Raw genomic sequence first — 19,483 nt, forward strand, 5'->3', positions numbered from 1 at the left:
GGATAACCTGGGTATGATTTTGACTGTGTTTCAGCAAAGACAACAGTGATGCAGATCCTCTGTGGAGGAGGAGTCCTGTCTGATGGAGCCGTTCATCCATCGGTGGTCATTTTCCATCAGATCCAGAGGTCTGCACAGATCCACTTCCTGTCTCCTCAGGACCCACATTTACAAAAACAAAATGAAATCAACTCTTCTACATCCACACAGTGTTAAATGATTGTCTTGATGTTTGTAGATGTGGGTGTGGACGACATCAGAGGAGACGTCAGCAGTGGACCTGTGAAGGGGAGCAGAGACCCCACACTCTCTTCTTTAAACTCTTGTCACACAGATGTAATGGAGTAAAAAAAGTCCAATAGTTACCTCTCAGATGTTTTGATGCAGAGGTATAAAGTAGCTGATGTGCTTACTTATACTCCATCACCAGTGTCAAGGTGATCTACCTGTTATAAAATAGACTGGAGTCTAAAACATCAGTAGTATCATTGCATTGCTATACAAGTTAATTTGATCACTAATATCAAACTACAACAAAGGGAGTTAAAGTTCACATTAACTTGAAGAATGGAATTCATGATCCCTTCACACGCTCATCCATACAATTACACTCAGAAAATACACAAACAGTTCACAAAAGTCACAACTTTATTGCACCTTTATAGTTTCCTATAATGTGGTAAGAGCCACTTTCACTATGAAAGGTCTCTTCCCTGGTCAGAAAAGGTGGTGCAAAATATAGAACCATCAATGCAAACATGTGGACCATCCAGTCATACTGGTTAAATGTTCCTGTGTCCATTTGAGAGTCACACCCTACATCGATGTCACAGTCGACGAACACGTCCTAGGAGCTTTAGACTGTCACAGCCTCTCTTGTACTGTACACACTACAGTGACATAGGGAAGGTCTTGCATGAAAAAAGACAACTCTCCTATACACAAATGAGCAAACACATTTGCAGATAAATTGTCAAGTTTAACATCCACCAACTGACTCAAGTATTAGTACCACGTTAAAGACCTGTCTTTTCATCTTTAAATTATATATTTTTAACATTAAATCCTATACTTTTTATAGCCAATTCAAGGCAACATCTCTAGAATGAAAAGAAATGCATGGGCAAGTCTTTACAGCGTTGGAGGGAAACACAGGAAGCACAAGATGGACTGTACAATCTTCTACACTGGCAAAGCATTTTGTTATCGTGATTTCTCTACACATCTGTGCCAGGATAGCGGTGCAAGATGATCCCATGGTTTCCACACCTGAAATACATGTATAAAACAGTTTCTACAAGATGTACAGGGTGCAGGATGGTGGTCCAGGGAAAAGGAGGAGTCCTCTGATAATCAACAGGAGATGTAGATCAGAGATGAGGATAGGGTGCAGGATATCTGGTTCCTGAGTCTCAGCCCAGTTTTTAGGTGACCAGCATGACCGTCAGAAAAATTGCATAGAGATATAAATTACACGGGGAAAAGAAATTATTAGCGCGTTGCAATCCCATTCTAACACAGTGCCTGAAGTATAAAATTTAACCCTTTTATTTCAGTACATTGGTAAAGAACAGTTTGCGGTGATGTTTATTACAGAGAACTGTGAAGTCAAACCTCCAGACAGAGCAAATCCTGAACGCTGGACTGATGAGATGAGCTACATAGTTTCATAGCTGCACTGTAGAAAATAACTGCTCCCGTCTAAGTTCCTCCAACAACCTTACGCTCTCCTCTGCAGATGCACGACGCACTATGAGCTGTCAGAAAAATAAACATAAGCATGTTCTGCGCACAAAGCATAAACATGACTGAAATAAAATTAATTATAGTTTAAAAACAATGAAACCGCATTAGAACTAAAATAAAATTTACTATAGTTCATTATTTTTTACCCAATTCATACATGCATGTTTAGATAATGGTGGCAATTTTAAACCTTAATTTTACCAACAATATGCAGGCAAAATTTGGTCCTTAAAAACATGCCACATGGCACAGACACTCCAGCAAAATAAAAACAGCAGATAAAGATATAAAATAAGAAAAATAAACAGAAATCTAAAATAATGTTGTTCATATGAATACAGAATTGTGGATCTTTTGCAATTTGGTATAGAATAATTCCAGGAAAAAGATAAAAAGGTCACTTCTTAAACCTCCCACTTGCTGAGCCCTTATGTCTGCAGAAGCAGCATTTAGCTCTGAGATTGTGTACAGTTTTCAGTATCAGACAGCCAGAGTGTGGCACAAGGACTTTCCCCTTCTTAAATTACCCTTTACAAAAATCAGAAGTGTATTTTGTTTTGTAGAACATTTTTTGGGGCCAAAACCAAGGCTCAAAGAACACCAAAGTAATGTGACAAAGTGGCTCTTCTGTTAAACACTGCATGCATAGAACAGTCTAAACCACAGACTGTGGATCTGGTTTAAAAAACATGTGAAATCCAACTGGCCAGTGTTACTGATGCCTGAAGGAAACACTTCATATTCTTTCAATTCATCCTGAAGGACAGTAGGTACAGTGGGCTGCACTGTGTGTGGGTTACATATCATTCTTGAATTTGGGTCTGAACTGAACACAAAGACAGAGAGAAATAAAAGGGAAAGGGTACAGGTATACAGTATAGTTGTCTCCATCTTCAATCAGCACCATCTCAACCACAATCTGGACTCAGCGTCTGATTCCAAAAACTCGCTTCCCTCCAGGTGTTACAGACCACTTGTTCCGTCTGTCCTGGATCTTCTGAAAGATGCTGCTTCCGCTTCTCCACTTCTCTCTTTTATAGTTTTTTATTTTCTTCACCTGTTTATAAGTCAAGGGGAGAGAATGAAAGCAATGAGGGGTGGTAATGAGCTCAGCCGTTGTACTTGAAATACAGTCGTTCATTCACAGGTTCAGTGTGTAGTGTATAATGACCTCTAAGGGTAAAGCTGGTCATTGGTCTGACTTATTAGATGTACTCTGACATAAAGGGGAGTCTTGCTATTTCTGCTGTGTGTGTGTGTTTGCTTTGACCTCTGAACTGACACTACACCCTGAAAAGTCCAAGTTCTAGCCTTGATACTTCTTTTTATGTGGTGCATACTTTTGTAGGTATAGTCATTTTAATAATGTGACTTATTTTCTCAAATTCTCTCCTAACACTATTGTACGGTCACTTCCCATAACTAGTCAAATACCACCCATAAGTTTGACCCCTTTTCCTGAATGATAGTGGACCCATCTACAGCACTGGTACAACGCTAACAAAATCTAGCACTCTGTAGATTTTTATGGTTTAGAGCAGGGGTTCTCAAACTTTTTCACACCAAGGACCACTTTATCATGAAAAAAAAAAAAAAATTCACAGACCACTTAATCAGCTGGCTAGTTTCCCATTTCCACCCTTTAAAAAAAGAACTTTTTAAACAGCCTATATTACAATATTATTATATTTTGTATATTACGTCTACAGTATATTACAAATGGTGCTAACAGCTCGATGCTAACAGAATATCTATCCACCTTGCTGCTAACATAGGTCATCGTTACTCCAGCTTTTCTCTTCAGTCAACGATCAATTGCCGTATTTTAAAACTGTTCAACTCAGTCTTCATTTCTGATTAGTTAGCTATTCTACTTAATTTCCACCACAATTCAGAAGTCACGAGAGGTCTTTGACAATATAACAATAGGCAACCCAGGTAACCTAACTGTACAGAGACGGTGACGCAAAGCATGGGTTTGTATAGACAAATTCAGTAAAAGTCAACTCTTAGGCTTATTTAGGCCACATCTGATTCGCTTTTAATTTAGAAAACAATTATTTGTACTTGAGAAACACTGATATAAATTAAACTTTTTTTATGACATCCTCTCACGGGCCACTTGAGGGGACCACACTTCGAGTATCACTGGTTTAGAGAATAAAAACTCTGGTCAACTCTCGCACAAAGGAGGTGATGGTAATGTGTTGTAAGACTGGACGTAATTTCCTATAAAATAGAACGCAGTAGTAGTCTATTTTGAGCTATAAACCACACATATCAAGGTTCCAAAAACACTATTCTTTCTTTCAGGTGACGTAAAGATTTCTAGCAATTAGGCATCCTACATTTTACATGATGAACCTTTAAGATGAATTAATTTTCAGTTTCATGTTGTTGTTACCTTTCCTCTGTCAAAGTCTTCATCCCATTCGTCAATCACAGTTTCACACATGGCATGGTGGGCATCTTCAATAGCATCTCGACTAATTACAGACGCTTCTCCATCCCAGCTGAGGACTAAAGTAGACAGACAAAATGTGTAAGCACATAAACATACTTTCTGACAAATTTTACTAACAACTTTCAAATTAATGCGTCTCAATCATCCAGGTTCATGGGGTGTCTAGATGCTGTTCGTTAGGGCTTCTTTTTTTTCCAGTAGAGTTTTTTTACTCACCATTGGCTCCATAAGCTTTATCTGTAGCATTTTTGAGCAGCTCTTGTACCACCCCACTTGTTTTCTTCCCATCCCAGGCTGCCGGGGCAGTATGGGTCGCAGCATCTCCAGACACATTCCCATCAGTGGCTGGAGCATGGCTGCGCTTGTAGCCGTCCTTCACTTGGCTGTCCCACACGACCACTGGAGCTGGATACAGATAAAGAACCAAAAATAAATAAGACAATAAAATTCTCAAGTGAACAGTAACTAAATGTGGCGTCTTGTAAAGTCCGCTCTGAATAATTGTTACTTAAATGAAAGGAGGCTGTGGTGGTGTGAGGCAATTCCCACATAATGACTTACCGACACAAAAGGGTAAATTAAGTTCTGTGTTGGCATGGCAACAAGATCACACATCTCCTACTGTATTGTATTGTGTGAAAGCACAGATCTCTGCATGTGATCAATATGCATGCATGCTGCCTCTGACATACCTGTCCTCTGCTGGCTCAGTTTATCTTTCTCAGCAGTATTCTTTTTGGTGGGGGGCTCCTCTGCTTGAGATTCACTGCTTGGCTCATCTGCACATCGTCTGCTCTCCTCCCACAGTCTCACTTCTTCTTTTAGCCTCTTCTTCTTCATCTTCAATTTCGTTTTCAGCAATATCAAATCTCCTGTATCTTTCAGAACAACCGGGGCCTTTGTCTCCAAACTGCTGTTAGAGGAAAAAGTACATTTAGGATGGTTACATTTGTGCTCAATGTAAACAGGGGAAATTCGCATTTGTAGGCATTAAAAGACAAAAGGAAACTATGACTGAGGGTAATGAAAGCCACAAGGTTAAAGCATCTGCCTAAACCATTAGATTTTCCAAAGTTGTACAAATAAAGTATTTTAAGATGATGATCTTATCAGTTTCTCCAGCATTTTGCAGTTTGTTTTGGGCTTTCCTGAAAACAAACTAATGGGCTATGCAATATGCGATTGTAGGAATTTACAGATATGAAATTTCCGGAGCAACTGAAAAAATGCCAAAATCTACAGAAGGTGCCTGGAGGGACTGCACTATTTGCACAAAGTGAATTAGTTAAAATATGAAAAACCGATGATTATAGTGAATGAATTTATCAAAAAATAATTACTCTGCCATTCAAAAATCACTTGTCCATCACTGTTACAGCAGCATAACTGGTGCTCAGCAGCTGTCTTTAGCTGACTTTATGTCAAACAGGTCTTGCAGAAAGCCACTTCAATCACTGTTGGCAACAGTTTACCTCTGCTTTTGCATGTAACATCAGAGGGCTGTCCTTAGCAGCAATAATGTTGTAATTTCTGCACTGTCTCCACAACCACAAACAAAGGGGTTTGGCGAAGTGTGACTTGTTTGGCTCAGTGGTTTATATGGGAGACAGATGATTGGTCAGTTTGACAGAAATCTTGTCGTGATCAACAAAAAAAGGAAGCTCAAGCAAAGATTCACAGGTATTGGGTGAATATGTGTTAAGTGTTGATCACAACATCTTGCAGTGACTGTCTAATATGAAAAATACTGCACTGGAAACAGGAAATGAAGGGTAGCTTGGAACACATTAATTTCCTTTCTTTAAGTACATTCTAAAAGGAAAAAGGCCAATACATTTATAACTAAACATGTAAATATGAACTTACCTTTCTGATACAGAGCCTGTTGAAGTAATGTTCTGCAGAGCCTCCATCAGCTGCATTTTCCTCTTTTTCTTCTTCTTCTTCTTCTTCTTCGACAACCAACAGTCCCTTCCCTGTTCTTTCTGATTTGACTCAGGCTCACACTGCTCTGGGGTTGTGGCGTCTACCTGAGGCTTTTGCTTGGACTTTTCTGAGATTGGATGGGATGTTAGGCTCCATATTCCGCCCTCACACCAATCCTCTTCTTGGTTCGATGTGTCCAGGTGTGACTGGACGCACTCTCTCTCCTTTGCCTTCTCTCCATCCTCATTTTCCCTCTTTCGTTTTTTCTTTTTCTTCTTCCGCTTCTTCTCACTGGCTGGTTCCACAGTGTCAGGCTGTGTCACTGTAGCTGAGGATGTTGTTGGCTCTGCTTCTCCCTCAACCTCAGAATGACGTCGCTTCTTTTTCTTCTTCTTCTTTTGGGTCACCTTTTGGGCAGAGGGGCTGTTGAAATCGGGCTCTTGGACCACAGAGCTGAGGTTGTTGGAAGACTTATTGTTCTTTGGGCAGGGACTGTGAAGCCCGTTGGTTGTAAGAGAAAGGCTGGCATTTGGTTTTTGCAGTGTGGAGAGAAGGGGCCATTTCTGAGGGCTCTGCTGTTTGAAGGTTCCACTTAGGCGGGCAAAAGGCGATGACTGGACTTCGGATGAATGGAATGGACCAGCTCTGGGAAGAGAACAGGAGAAAACGTCTGCACTGACTGGATTTGTTCTGTGATGCATAATCTGCAGTGTGTTTCCAGCGGGATGAGCGGTGCACACTCCATACCTGTGAGCGTGACTAGGTGAAGCAAAAGTGAGGGAGTTAAGTTGAGTTTGATGCATGGGGTCACTGGACGGCTGGCGTGGCAAAGGGGGCAGAGCATCAATGCTGCTCAGACTCCGGCTGCGAGCCTGCAGTTATCGACATAAATAAAAACTTGGTGGTCTAAAGAAAATAGCCATGAATGTAACAAAAATAAGGAAGAGAATCAAATAAGGATGGGGATGATTAAAGGATGGGGGGAAAAGATGGAGGGAGGAGAACAAAGAGGAGGGGGCATGGCAGAGAAGAATTCGAAATGGTTAGAAAAAAAGAAACTAAAGGAAAAGGAGACAAACTCTAAACAGGTGCTACTATGTGGTTGATTAGACAGGCACACTGGAGAAATAATGTTAAACTGTACATAGCAGGAAGTAAAAGATAATAAGGAGAGTATTCTTGCCTTAAAAAATTACTCATTGAAATCAAAAGGTCAGATTTGGGACAGTAGTGAAGTTTGGTATCATGAGCTTTCAGAACGACAGAAGAAGTGGTGCTGCTGCAGTGGATGGGGGTAAGGGTCACCTTCTTGGCTGACAGGGCCAGTTTCTTGGCAGGTGGAGGTGACATGGTGCTGGTGGCTTCAGATGTGATGTTGTTGAGGGCCGGGGGTTTTATTTTCGCCGTCTTCTGGTCCTCTGTGCTCTGAGAGCGCTCCACACTCTTTGCTGGAGATGCAAGACCGTTGGAGCCTTTCCGGGGGGTGGAGGGGGTCTCTGGTAGAGGCGCACTTTTAGGACCCACAGAGTCCTGAACCAAACAAAGACCATTACACAATGGGTTTTAAATAGTGTATTTTTTGTGATATAATAGTGCATCAGAAAAGGAGGATGAAAAAAAGACAAAATTTCCCCGTTCCCACAATACAGTTCTGCTTGCTATAGAAAGTTTTGGTGATTACTGAAAAACTGCTAACTGAATTAATGGCCAATGGAAACACCTTTTCTCAAAAAGTTCTGACTGTTTCTCCTTCTAAAGGGTAAGCCATTTTCAACATCTTCCAGGATATTAGCATAAAATGTGTAAATACGGCCTGTAGTAGTAACAGGTATGTGTGGTCTTATTCATCAGTTTCATCCATAATAAAATTAAAATTCCCTGACACAAAAATACAATTAATGTTGTTGGGGGCTGTAGTGTTTTAAATAATGCAGTAACAAACTCTAAATGCCAATTTTAGTGACTCCCACTACCTTAACTATGTTTAGAGAAATATGAGTGCGAATTCTTTCATAGATAAAAACTGTGTTTACATTCACACCAGTATCCCACTTATAAGGCGCATCCTGGATTTGACTGTATTGCTAATATGCCATTAACATGACAGAAAAATGTAGATGATCATATCCCTGTTTACATGATAAACACTAGTATCCTGGTCAGGCATTACTGCTGCTGTTTATGTCACTTATAGACCAAAATCTGCAAAACTAAAGCTTTAGGTCATTTACATTGTAATATGGTCATTTAATCTGCCATTTCAGTAGTGGCTGCCAAACTTTAAAGTTACTGTGGCTGTACAAAACAAGGTTGCTTTAAAACACTGTGAAATGACAACATAGCATCATGGATCTGTCTAACTGGTATTCATCTACTGCCAGGGAGACAAGATCAACAGGTAAACATGACTTCCAGCAGTTTTTCTGTCATTGTCACCACAAGTAGGATGAAGACAGAAAGATCCTCGACTGTCAGTAACCAGGATAAGGTCTATACATATAACAGCATCTCAGATACTATCAGAGTACTCCAGCCAGAATATCCAAGTTTCTCGAACATGGGATAAGGTTGTATTCAGTCCTGAAATCAGGATAAGATGTTAAAATGCAAAAAAAAACAGAGACAGGATACTCCAAAGATCACCCAGTACCTGGCATACTGAGGTGAATGTAAACACAGTCACTTATAGACTAAATTCTGCTAAAGTAAAGCTGAAAGCTGCATTTAGAATGAATGTTTATGTTACCTTTGAGTCAGAGGTGTCAGCAGAGGAGGAGTCAGACAAAGACTTAAATGAGGTAGACGCTGCCATGCCTCTGCCTTCGCCGCCTTGCTTTTTATCTCCCTCGGTCCTGCTGACTCCGTTTGTGGAGGGGGTAGGAGTACTGCTGCGGGACTGTGCTTGGCTCTGGGGAGTGGGCTTCTTCAGCTTTTTAAAAGGTTCTTCAATGACTGAGGGTCCACCTGGCAGCTTAGGTGGACCACTAGAGGATGATGTCCAGTTGGATAGTCTGGGCTGCGGCTGACTGCTCACGCCATTTCTAGAAACGGGTAAGCCCAGACCACCGTCCATGGACTGAATCTTACGAAGCTGTGCAGGCTCAAGTTTCTGAAAAAGAAGGCGTGCATTTGTGTTAATACTTTTTTTTTTTTTTTTGAAGAAATTTCACAAAAGAAACGTGACTGTTATTTTGTATTATACCTTTGTGACCTGTGGGGAGGAGAGTGGACCGTTCAGATTGGTCCTCTTTATCTGCTCAGAGGATGCATTGTTCTTCCCAGAATGCAACATGGCCTGTTTGGTGGTCTGCCCATCTGCATTCTTTCTGGTTTCAGGGATCCTTTAATATACAAATACAAGACTTGGATTTATTTAAATATATAACAAGCAACAACAACAAGACGACGTACTATTTGATCTCTGGCAGCTCTGTCTGCATCTTACCTCAGGTAGAAAAGCACATAAGCCTGCTGGTTCAAGACTACTTTGATGTTACTCGAGTGCACCATTGAATCATTCATTTGATACCACTGTCCGTTACTTGCCTACAAAGATGAAGACAGACAAAAAATAAATAAAAAATTCCCAAAAAACACAGATTTCACATAAATCTTCTGCTCTTTGAAAGTAAATAAACAATGCACTTAATGCTTTGACTGCCTTTACCATTCTTAAAATCAATACCTCAGGTAGAAAAATACTATAATTGTCGTATGCTAGTACTCTTAATAATAATAATAATAATAATAATAATAATAACAATAATAATAATAATAATGGATTAGATTTACATAGCTTTTCTATGGACGCATACTCAAAGCGTGTACAGTGGATCCATTATTCATTCACTCACACTGTGGTGGTAGTAAACTACATATGTAGCCACAGCTGACAGAAGCGTGGCCCCTCCGACCACCACTGGACATTCATACACATTCATACACCAGTGTGAGTAGCAGCACTGGAGGCAAGGATGGTAAAGTGTCTTGCCCAATGACACAACAGCACATGACTAGAACAGAGTGGGATTCGAACCGCCGGCTCAGTTATTGGACGACCCGCTCTACCTCCTGAGCCATGGCCACTCCCTCTTCACATTAATAGATGTGGATTTCATCATTGTACCTTGACGTAGCAGTAGTAGTGGCCAGCATGACAACTGTAGCCAGAGTGCACCAGGACAGCGTAGAGGCCGTACATTACAGGATCACCTGAGCTCTGAGACATGTAAGGGCGGATGTTGAGAAATTCTGGATATCCGACATCCTGAAAAGAGAAGAAAAATAAATATGGTACATTAAGAGATGCAACGAGCACTTTAAAACAGCAAATGGTGTGAGAAATCTTTATATTAACCTTTGTTATTTTTCCCCCGCTGAAGTTGGCAAACCTCTTCAGTGAAAGGGTCAGTACATTAGATGTTCGATGGACTGTGAAGCGCTTCGTTGCTGGCACTTTCTTTTTGCACCTGGAGGGAAAAAACAAAGAAAGAAGAGTAATGATACCTAATGTACCAATACAATGCGAATACTTTTATGTGGAAAAATACATAACATTTGGTATCCGTTCCATACAGTAGAAAATGACTCACTTGGCACACATGTACGCATTCTCTCCACTTAACACATCTGGTTTGACAAACAGCTCCAGAGCTCGCACAATGTTTGCTGCTTGCTGAAAGAGAGGGATGGAAATGTACGAAGTACTGCACACGAGCATTTAACTACAAAAACAACCATGACGATCATTCCCATGGAAATGAACCAGATGTTGTGAAACTTACCCGAATCTCCACGGCAATGTCCAGGTAAGGGTCGTATGTGTCTGACACACTTTTACAAATAGAGCATTTCACTGAAAGACAAGATCAAGGATAGACAGATATGACAGAAATATTTCACAGAAGCCCCAGTTTCACTTCCTATGCATAAAGTATGACAATTTTACAGTTAGATCTCAATCTAGAAGAAATCCATTTGTATTTTATGTCAAAATGTTTAGTTCTGAATGTTATAAGCTAATCTTGTACCAAATCAACACTTACAATGTAGGATGTTAAATTACACTTTAATAGTATGTACAGAGAAATCTAAAGTTTACGACAATATGAGTCTGGGTATCAGAAAACCCCTAATCATAACCAAATAATCAGTTTTAAATGTTCCCTCTTTAATTTGATTATGGCATAAATAATAAGAGACCAATAACAACGCACATGAGCTTCGATAGTGAAAACTGTAAAACCGCACAGCTCTTGTGACACTTATGGTTGGGGGGAGGAAAAAAAAAAAAAGTACCTCTTGACCTGAGGTAACCTCCAAAGATCTGGTGAACCAGCGTTGTGGCCTGGGTCTGCCTGTCAAGTCTACAGATAGGAAAAATGATATATTAAAAGGAAATAACTACACAGATGAAAAGTTTGTCTTAACAAATAATAATAAAAAATCAAAACTGTGAAGTCTTACTTTGGGTAGCCATTGAGACAGGCTTTCTGCATGGCATCAATCGTGTACCGCAAAAACTCATGAGCATCCTCTTGGCTCCCAAAACGAAAGTGTCTGGCAATTTCTGTGGAAAACACAAAGTGCATTAGAACTTTTTACTTATTAACAGTAACAGCTTTAAGAGTGTTTCAACCATGGTACTTTATGACAGTTATTAATGTTTTATTTATATGTTTATTACAAAAATACAAAAATATCAATATCTGTATATAGTTTGGTGTTTTATTTTCTTGCATACATTAAATTTTGACCACCCACGTCCTATATTTATCCAATTTACATGTTGCATCAGGAGCCACAGACAAACAGCTGAGATTTTTGACCATGTGACAAAACAGCAGCAGCAAAATGATCAAGCAAGTACCCCCCTTCAGCCAAGGAAACAAATCTTTACTAAAAAAAAAATTAAAATAACAAAAGTGTTTCTTTCTGATCCTCATCTCAATGCTTTTGGATGAAACAGCAGACAAAAACAGAAAAATGTCAGTCATATATGCAGATGTCAGCCAACAAGGCCAATAAATCTATACATCCCAAAACTTGACACTTTTTTAATGTTCTGCGCATCAGTTTCCGTGTGGTATTATGTTGTCATGTTTACATATGGCAATTACACACATCTTAAATCTTGTTTAATGCATTTAGTAGCAGTTAATAGTTAAACATTCCTCTCTTATGGGTACTTAGGGCAAATGTTAGTGTCTCAGTTGGCAGTTCGACAGTGACCTAATAAAGAGCTTAGTGACATCAGCAGACTTCAGTCTCATCTGAAAAGTCTCACATTAAAGCTAATGTAGCTCTAAACCTTCTGGCTCTACTGTTATTTCCTAATGGAAAAGGGGGAGAGTATGAGCTGGCAGAATGATAATGTGGTCATTGCCACATTCCCAGCATAGCATCCCAAAGCATTTACAACCATGAGTCACTCGAGAGGGAAGAAGAAATAAGACACCATGCACTAATTACCCGTTAGGGCTACATTTCAGAGTGGAGGGAAGCAATGATCTAAAGAAACTCAAAAAGTCTATGGGCATATATTATCAGGGTTGTGGTATTTAGTTTGTCAGACAGCAAGCACTTTGAATAGTTTTTTGGATGGACATGATTATCAAAACACTGTGATGACAATGAAACAGACAATCTAATCCAGGGGTGTCAAACTTTCAGTTCAGGGGCCACATCCTCCCAATATGATGTGAGGTGGACCAGGCCAGTAAAATAACAACATAATAATATATAACTAGTCAACTCCATACTTTTATCTATGTTTTAGATAGAAAACAGTAAAATAACATTATGAAAAATGTTTACATCTACAAACTATCCAGACCAAAACAAACACTCAAACTAGCCCCTTCAGAACCTCACATTTCTGAATAACACCTGAATTACTGCCATCTCACATCCATACCTGGACATTCAGACATCGAACACCTCCATCTCAGCAGGGTTCAGACTTTGCGGTAATTTTCACGCCATGGGTGAAGTTAAGACTTAGAACTGGGCTAAAGTTACATTTTAAGTAAAAATTCTCTGGATTCTTTTTATCTTGGTCAATACATGTGGGTTGAGAACTTCATTTTGAACTATAGGAAACACTGACCTACACTTTATCAAACGATTAATTACACATATAACCAGATTAAGAATGAAAATAATCATTGGTTGCAGCACTAGTGGCAACCATCTAACAGAATGTTAAGACAAACTAAAACAAAATAAAGACACAAACAGTCTGTATCTGTGTCTGTGCCATCTGAAAAGAATGGGAAAGGTGGACAGTACATTTTTGTGCTAAAGCTGCTCCTCTCAGCCCGCAGTCACAAGGAGACGGAGAGGGCATCAGGGAAGTAGGGAGGGAGGGGAGACGATGGGGGAGGCAGAGACAGAAAAAGACACGCAGGAGGTGGAGACATGATTGCAGCAGCACATAAAGTAGCAGGCAGGTAGATAGAAGGAAAGGGGTGCGTCCTGTGAGACTACAGCACTCTACCTTATCATGTCAAGGTGCAACTAACACCTCATCTCTCTTCACTACATGCTGTTCATTCACAGCCCCCAGCCTCGACGTTCCACTTATGCTCTGCAGTTACCGACTCGTCACATGACACACTGTAGCCAGTATTGCGTCACTGAGCCTCTGGCAGCATTCAACCAAAAATCAGGTGTCTGTGACTCCTCACACAACCTACATTGTAAGAAGCAAGTGCAGCCTGCTCAGACAGTCACAGTGTTGAAGGAATGCGACAGACTTACTCTTTAGGTCTCTGATGAAGGAGACAGGCTTTATGGCATTGCCTGTATTGGCAAAGGCTTGGATGATATGGTTCTGCATTATACAGATCATACAAAAGCCTGACTGATGACCTGAAACAAGAACAAAGCACAGCAAGAAATTAGTCACAAAACTGTAAATTAGCTTGTATATACCATTTAAAAAACCTGATAGTGTTAGAGAAACATATGGCAAGAGTGGAATTACAAGTATTTTTGTCATGCATTTTTAAGACAGATATTCAGACATACATTGGAAATTAAAGGCAAAAATCTGATGATTACTTTAATTAACAATCTGAGATATATGTCACTGAGCTTGTTTTATAGTTTGTAAAAAAAATAATTAAATCATAAACTGATGAATGTTTTGTAGCCAGACAAAAACTGGCAATCTAACATCTGTTTTTGTTGATCCTCCCCAGCTGCTTTTCCTTTGTATTAATTTTCACATAGGTAAACAGTAGCAAGTCACCTCCCAAATTTGTAACTATATTGGAGCAGAGTGTTGGAAAAAAAAAGTTAGTGAATAGGAGGATAAGTGCTGTTACTCTACATAAGTCAAGTACTCACAGGCACGGCTGTGCTCCTTTGAGAGTAAGTAGTTGGCAAGTGGCGGGGTGTAGGTGAGACACTGCACGGTGGAGTTGAGGAAGCAGGTGTTTCCTAGGTTGTGGAGGCCGGCTCCCACCCTGTACACTCGCTCCCATTTAAGAGTCAGCTTGTTCCCTGGAAAGAGCATTTTCTGTGGGGCAGGAATGCCATCACTCTGGCTCCCAACAACATTCTCAGAGGCTGAAGGAGGAAGACATTTTGTGACGTTAACAGCAGACCACAGCATCAGATCTATTGTTACAAAACAAACTAAAATTACATTGAAATATAAAAACTTTTTAAGACAGATTGTTTTAGGAATACAAATTCATTTGGAGCTTACCTTGCCTCTTTATTTGGGCAGGCTCTGTGGCCTTCTGCCCTGCTGCAGCCTCGTTCCTCGGATTGAGGATCACATACTTGTTCTTTAAACTGTCCAGCTGATAGGAGAACCCCTTGCTGGCAGGTTCAAATTCTATCTTCTGCAAAAGGACTTTCTTGGCAGAAGAGGCCAACAGTTTGTTGAGGTCGCCTTCATCGCCCGTCTCCTTTCGACCAGGTTTCAATGCCTCCTTGAGTTTATCTACTATCGGCATTGTTGGAACATCACTGCAGAAGACAACATATCATACACATAAGACTGTTTGCTGAATAAATCCAAATTACCCCCTTCATGTTATTTTCATAAAGTGGGGGATTGGACTTCATGTACTAGGTGGAGACCCTAATCATCCTCTTCATTGTAGAATCACTGCTCTCTTTTATTTACACAGTTAGTGGAGCAGCACATAAACCTCTGACAATGGCAGCATTAATGTCCTCAACTTTACCTTGACATGATGCCACGCCATGATTTAATAATGTTAAATTATCTCTTAGTTAATGACTTAAGTGGTCATTAATGACCTTGTCTGATGGGACTTCAATCATTACCTCTCAAGTCCACTATAAAAGTCTTACAGAGATATACAGATTGGCCGTGTTAAGGTCTGAGGAGGCAGCTGTGTCTTGGCAGCTGTCCTCACAGTTATGCAAGACATCAGGCACTGGTAACATAAGGTGGGGGAGGGTGTTGATAAGACAGGACGAGTATTTAGAGCACATAAGGCATAAACAGCTGCTGTTCACAGCCAAGACAAATTCTAATACAACCTGTTTATGCTTCATCATTTCCCGCCTTCTCAATCATTTTACTGTGACGTTTATCACACCTAAAGGCATATTTCTTAATTAAAATGGTATTTTATGTCATTCTGTCTTAATATCTGTGGTTAGGTTGGTCACATTTTAGGAGACATACAATTTTTTATAGTTCGTATCATGGCACTATGAGAGCACAAGTCTAAACAGTTATACACATACAGTTAAACTAAAGAATAATGAATTGCCATTTATTGTTATTGGATACTGAAACATACCTTTCTGTTCACTTTTTAGCTGGAAATAACTACATTTTTTATCATAAATAACTTAAATAAGCAAAGCCTATTACTGAAATATGCAAAGAAATTACCAGTATGGCTCAACAGAAGATAGATGTGAAAGAAGCACAATTAGACAACATCATCAAATGACCACCAGTCACATCTCAAAAGATGGAACGTGATGTGGAAGTGATGAACTTCTAGTTTCATCCAGATGTTTCATAAAAGTGAATGCAGATATACAACATGATTATACACAATAACGGCAGTTCACTCAAATAATTGTATTATGTAATAATAGTGACATGCCTAGCCTATTTATAGTCTCAAAAAACATAAATGTTACTGGGAAAAAAGACCTTTGCATTAGTTGACTACTGTCTCTTTAAATACAGTGTAGCTGAGTGCACTTGAAAGGACCATTTCAGTATAGATTACAGTGTGTGCACATTTTCACAACAACTGTCTGCCAGAGTCAGCCCAGTGAATGATTTGTGATGTGTTATTTTCTACAAATGTCAGCAGACTGGCAAAACATGTTCAGTGCTGACTGAGAAGAGAGCGAAGCAATCATTCACCTTCCTATTGCCTCAATTACTGGGAATGTAACAGAGGTGCCTCACGCGCTAAAAGCCCGAAAGTGAAAGCATGTCATGTAGATGTGCCACACAAAACACCAGCGGCATGGGGTCCCATCAGAGTCGTGCTCATCAGAGTGGGCTGTGACGTCATGAAGAGGGAAGGAGGGCTGAACATGCATTGTATGCACAAGGGCACAACGACCTTCACGTGCTGCTGATACTGATACAACTAAGAACGACACAGCCCACAGGGACACAGCTAACTGCAGGGATGCAACTGTGAGACCAAGAAAGAAAGATAAATCACTGGCCACAACACAGGAGTTACATCAGATTATTGTCATCACAGGAGAGAGAAATAAATCTAATTAAAAAACAATTAGTCATGTCATTTGTGTTATTTTATGTTTGGTGTATCTGAATGGCTACACTGATTGGTTAATTCTCTATAATGCTGCCATTAAAAAGGGATGGTTTTTTACTTTTGGCATGTTTTAAGATAAGTTCCATGACTTAAACAACGTCTAGATTTATGGACCTAATATAATAATAGAAACGCTAATGGTGGAGATTGTTCAGAGGAGACAAATTAGAGTTTTGACGAAGAGAGAGCAAGGAGAAAAATGCTGGATTACATAACAGTATCACCAAACTGGAAAAATGCCCAAAAATGTCAGCTTCTAATGTAAATTATTTATTTATTTATTTATTTATCATGTTGAACCTGATCATCTAAACTAAAACTAACAGGACTATTTAAATAGTAATCAGGCCCTGATATGCCCCTAAACAATGTGACATTTACTTAATATTCCGGTAAAAAAGGAATGTAATATATGGAGAACATGCAACTGGGAAAACTTGCCAATGAGACTGCGGTCAGGTGATCTCACTTTTGCTTTACCCAACACAGCACTGGCCGAAGCAATTTTTATGTAATGCTGTCAGAAAATAGCTTGTACCAGTGAAATAACCAGAAGAAGAGAGCAGACTGAGCAGCAGTGTGTGTGTGTGTGTGTCCAGTGTGTAGAGAGACAGTACATCTGCTCACAGAAGCTGATCTGCTCCTACTGGACAATCACATTAGCTCTGAACTGTGAGCAGGACAATAAATATCCATTATAACCCACAGTTTAGTGTTCAGTTGCATGTAATGATAGATGATAATGATAAAAGTTAACTATAGCTTCTCCTTGAGGATGTAGACTATATAACCTGGCAGGCAGAAGCTACTTGTATTCTATTGTATCATCATGTGTTAACAAAAACATATTTCTTTAATACAGATATTGACACTAATGTGAGCCAGAATCATTGTTAATTAATTTGTGTTTATAGTCCAGAACAAATAGCTTTTACTGTATGCAGATGTTAAAAGTAGATTCCATCAATCCAACTGTTCAACTGAATAAAACAGTGCAACTAATTTTGATAGTGGTTTTAGGTGATATCACCTGTCTTTGTTTTGCAGATAATTTGTCCATCATGTTTACAAACTACCCCAACAGTGTCAACACTTAGTGTTCATAATGTGATTTCACAGCACAAGCCCTCCCTAGATTTTCAGCAGAGTATATTTTATAGGGGTTCATTTGGCATATTAACATGATTTTTAGCAACATTCATCGTGCAAAAAATGTGCAGTGAGGAATGTGGACAGAAAAGTTGCGGTTTTAAAGATATGATGACGTGTGATGCCTTCAAGAGCTATGCAAAGTACCGTATCCATAGCTGAGGATGATTGAGTACAACCGTGTAGTTAAATGTGTTAAGATTTACCGAGACATTTACCCACATCTACATTAAATATTACTTATAAATGACATGACAACTTCTGGCATATGACTAAATAAACGCAAATGATTACAATTGTGGCAAGGTCATTTTGCTAAATCACAGCGTAAATACCAACTGAATATTTAACATTATTCATTGCAAGAGGCTTTATGAGCCCAAAAATTAGAAAACCCACAACTAAGTCCTCGTGGGTGATGAAGTCAGACGAAGGATTTGACTCAGTGGAAGCAGCGCTAATGCTGCTGTCACTTCTCCCTAAAATCACACTGTAGTAGCTTGGTTATTAGAGGCTTATTAGCGCCTCGGGTTTTTAATGTGTCACCGCTGAGTGGTCGTTTTATCAACCTCAGGCAGTACAAAGTTATCCTCTATACCGCTATACACCAGCTTTAACGCCAGCTGTAACGCTGCACTCTTCGGGCCAGTCATAATAGCCAGCAATACCGCTAGCTATATGCTAAGCTGCTAGCCACAACCACAATGTCGACAAAAGCGTCGAAAAGAAATTGTCGTACCTGCTTCTTTAATGTCTACCCCTGAAATATTAAATCACTCGTCCGATACTCTAGGCTGTTGTGTCATTTTTATGGTTAATCTTGTGCGTACAGGAGCCACAAATTAGCAAAGCGAGCTAACTTAACGTGGCGAGAGCCTCCAACCTCCCTCACTGCTGCAATGTGGGTTAGCATTTCGGCGTCCCTGCGCTAGCAATCCTTAGTCACCACATCCTGCCAATTTACTCAAAGACAACACCTTAAATGTGATCCATAGGAATTGTAACAAATATCCCATAGCCCTTCCTTCACTCACCTTTAGCTCAACCGTCCAAAAACATCGGCAGTAGTGGGTCTGCTTCCTCAGCTGTAGCGCTTGGGTCTGGTATTTTCGCCCATGCTGCATTATCAGAGGGCGGGGACAACTATGACTGGCACGGTTCAAGAGCCAATCAGAGAACAGGTCACGCTGTCGCTAAAAGTTTCCACCAATTGGAGATTGAACTGACGTTGCGCTTTCGAGAGCGAGACACACGTGACTTCCAGACAGAGCTGTTTACCATTGATGCAATTGGAAGAATACATGATTAACAGTGTTAATGTAATAAGACTGGTCATTTATTCTCCTTTATGGTGGACTTTCACATATTATGACATAAAGCATAATGCATCGTTTAT

At 39.9% G+C, this 19,483-nt stretch overlaps 1 protein-coding gene and 1 long non-coding RNA gene across 3 annotated transcripts; one reads left to right on the top strand and one right to left on the bottom strand.

Moving 5' to 3' along the window:
- The first annotated feature begins 36 nt into the window (after positions 1-36).
- On the top strand, positions 37-1,769 carry LOC115423980 (uncharacterized). The gene is made up of 2 exons (XR_003936036.1): positions 37-128; positions 239-1,769. It is a non-coding gene; the product is annotated as an uncharacterized LOC115423980 (long non-coding RNA).
- Positions 636-19,250, bottom strand: usp36 (ubiquitin specific peptidase 36). Of its 2 annotated transcripts, none has more exons than XM_030141037.1 (20): positions 19,122-19,250; positions 14,853-15,118; positions 14,489-14,710; positions 13,898-14,008; positions 11,603-11,705; positions 11,435-11,502; positions 10,921-10,991; positions 10,729-10,811; positions 10,494-10,605; positions 10,263-10,403; positions 9,582-9,682; positions 9,339-9,477; positions 8,883-9,245; positions 7,442-7,666; positions 6,884-7,008; positions 6,077-6,781; positions 4,903-5,120; positions 4,427-4,615; positions 4,151-4,266; positions 636-2,803 (listed from the first exon to the last, which is right to left on the bottom strand). In XM_030141037.1, exons 2-20 carry the CDS (start codon positions 15,103-15,105, stop codon positions 2,672-2,674), a joined length of 3,477 nt encoding a protein of 1,158 aa, XP_029996897.1. In that variant the 5' UTR covers positions 15,106-15,118; positions 19,122-19,250; the 3' UTR covers positions 636-2,671. The 2 variants fall into 2 exon arrangements, with proteins under 2 accessions (XP_029996897.1, XP_029996895.1); XM_030141035.1 differs by having other exon boundaries at positions 4,903-5,123.
- Between the last annotated feature and the right edge of the window lie 233 nt (positions 19,251-19,483).

This window comes from Sphaeramia orbicularis, chromosome 8, assembly GCF_902148855.1.
Source record: "Sphaeramia orbicularis chromosome 8, fSphaOr1.1, whole genome shotgun sequence".
Classification (NCBI taxonomy): Eukaryota; Metazoa; Chordata; class Actinopteri; order Kurtiformes; family Apogonidae; genus Sphaeramia; species Sphaeramia orbicularis.

Bases quoted from the DNA above. Each gene is read 5' to 3' on its own strand.
- usp36 (XM_030141035.1), bottom strand. From the start codon at position 15,105: ATGCCGATAGTAGATAAACTCAAGGAGGCATTGAAACCTGGTCGAAAG. The intron at 14,009-14,488 runs GTGAGTACTTGA...TTCTTGTTTCAG, and splicing joins AAAGGAGCACAGCCGTGCCT to GTCATCAGTCAGGCTTTTGT. The intron at 9,478-9,581 runs GTAAGATGCAGA...TGTATATTAAAG, and splicing joins TATGTGCTTTTCTACCTGAG to GATCCCTGAAACCAGAAAGA.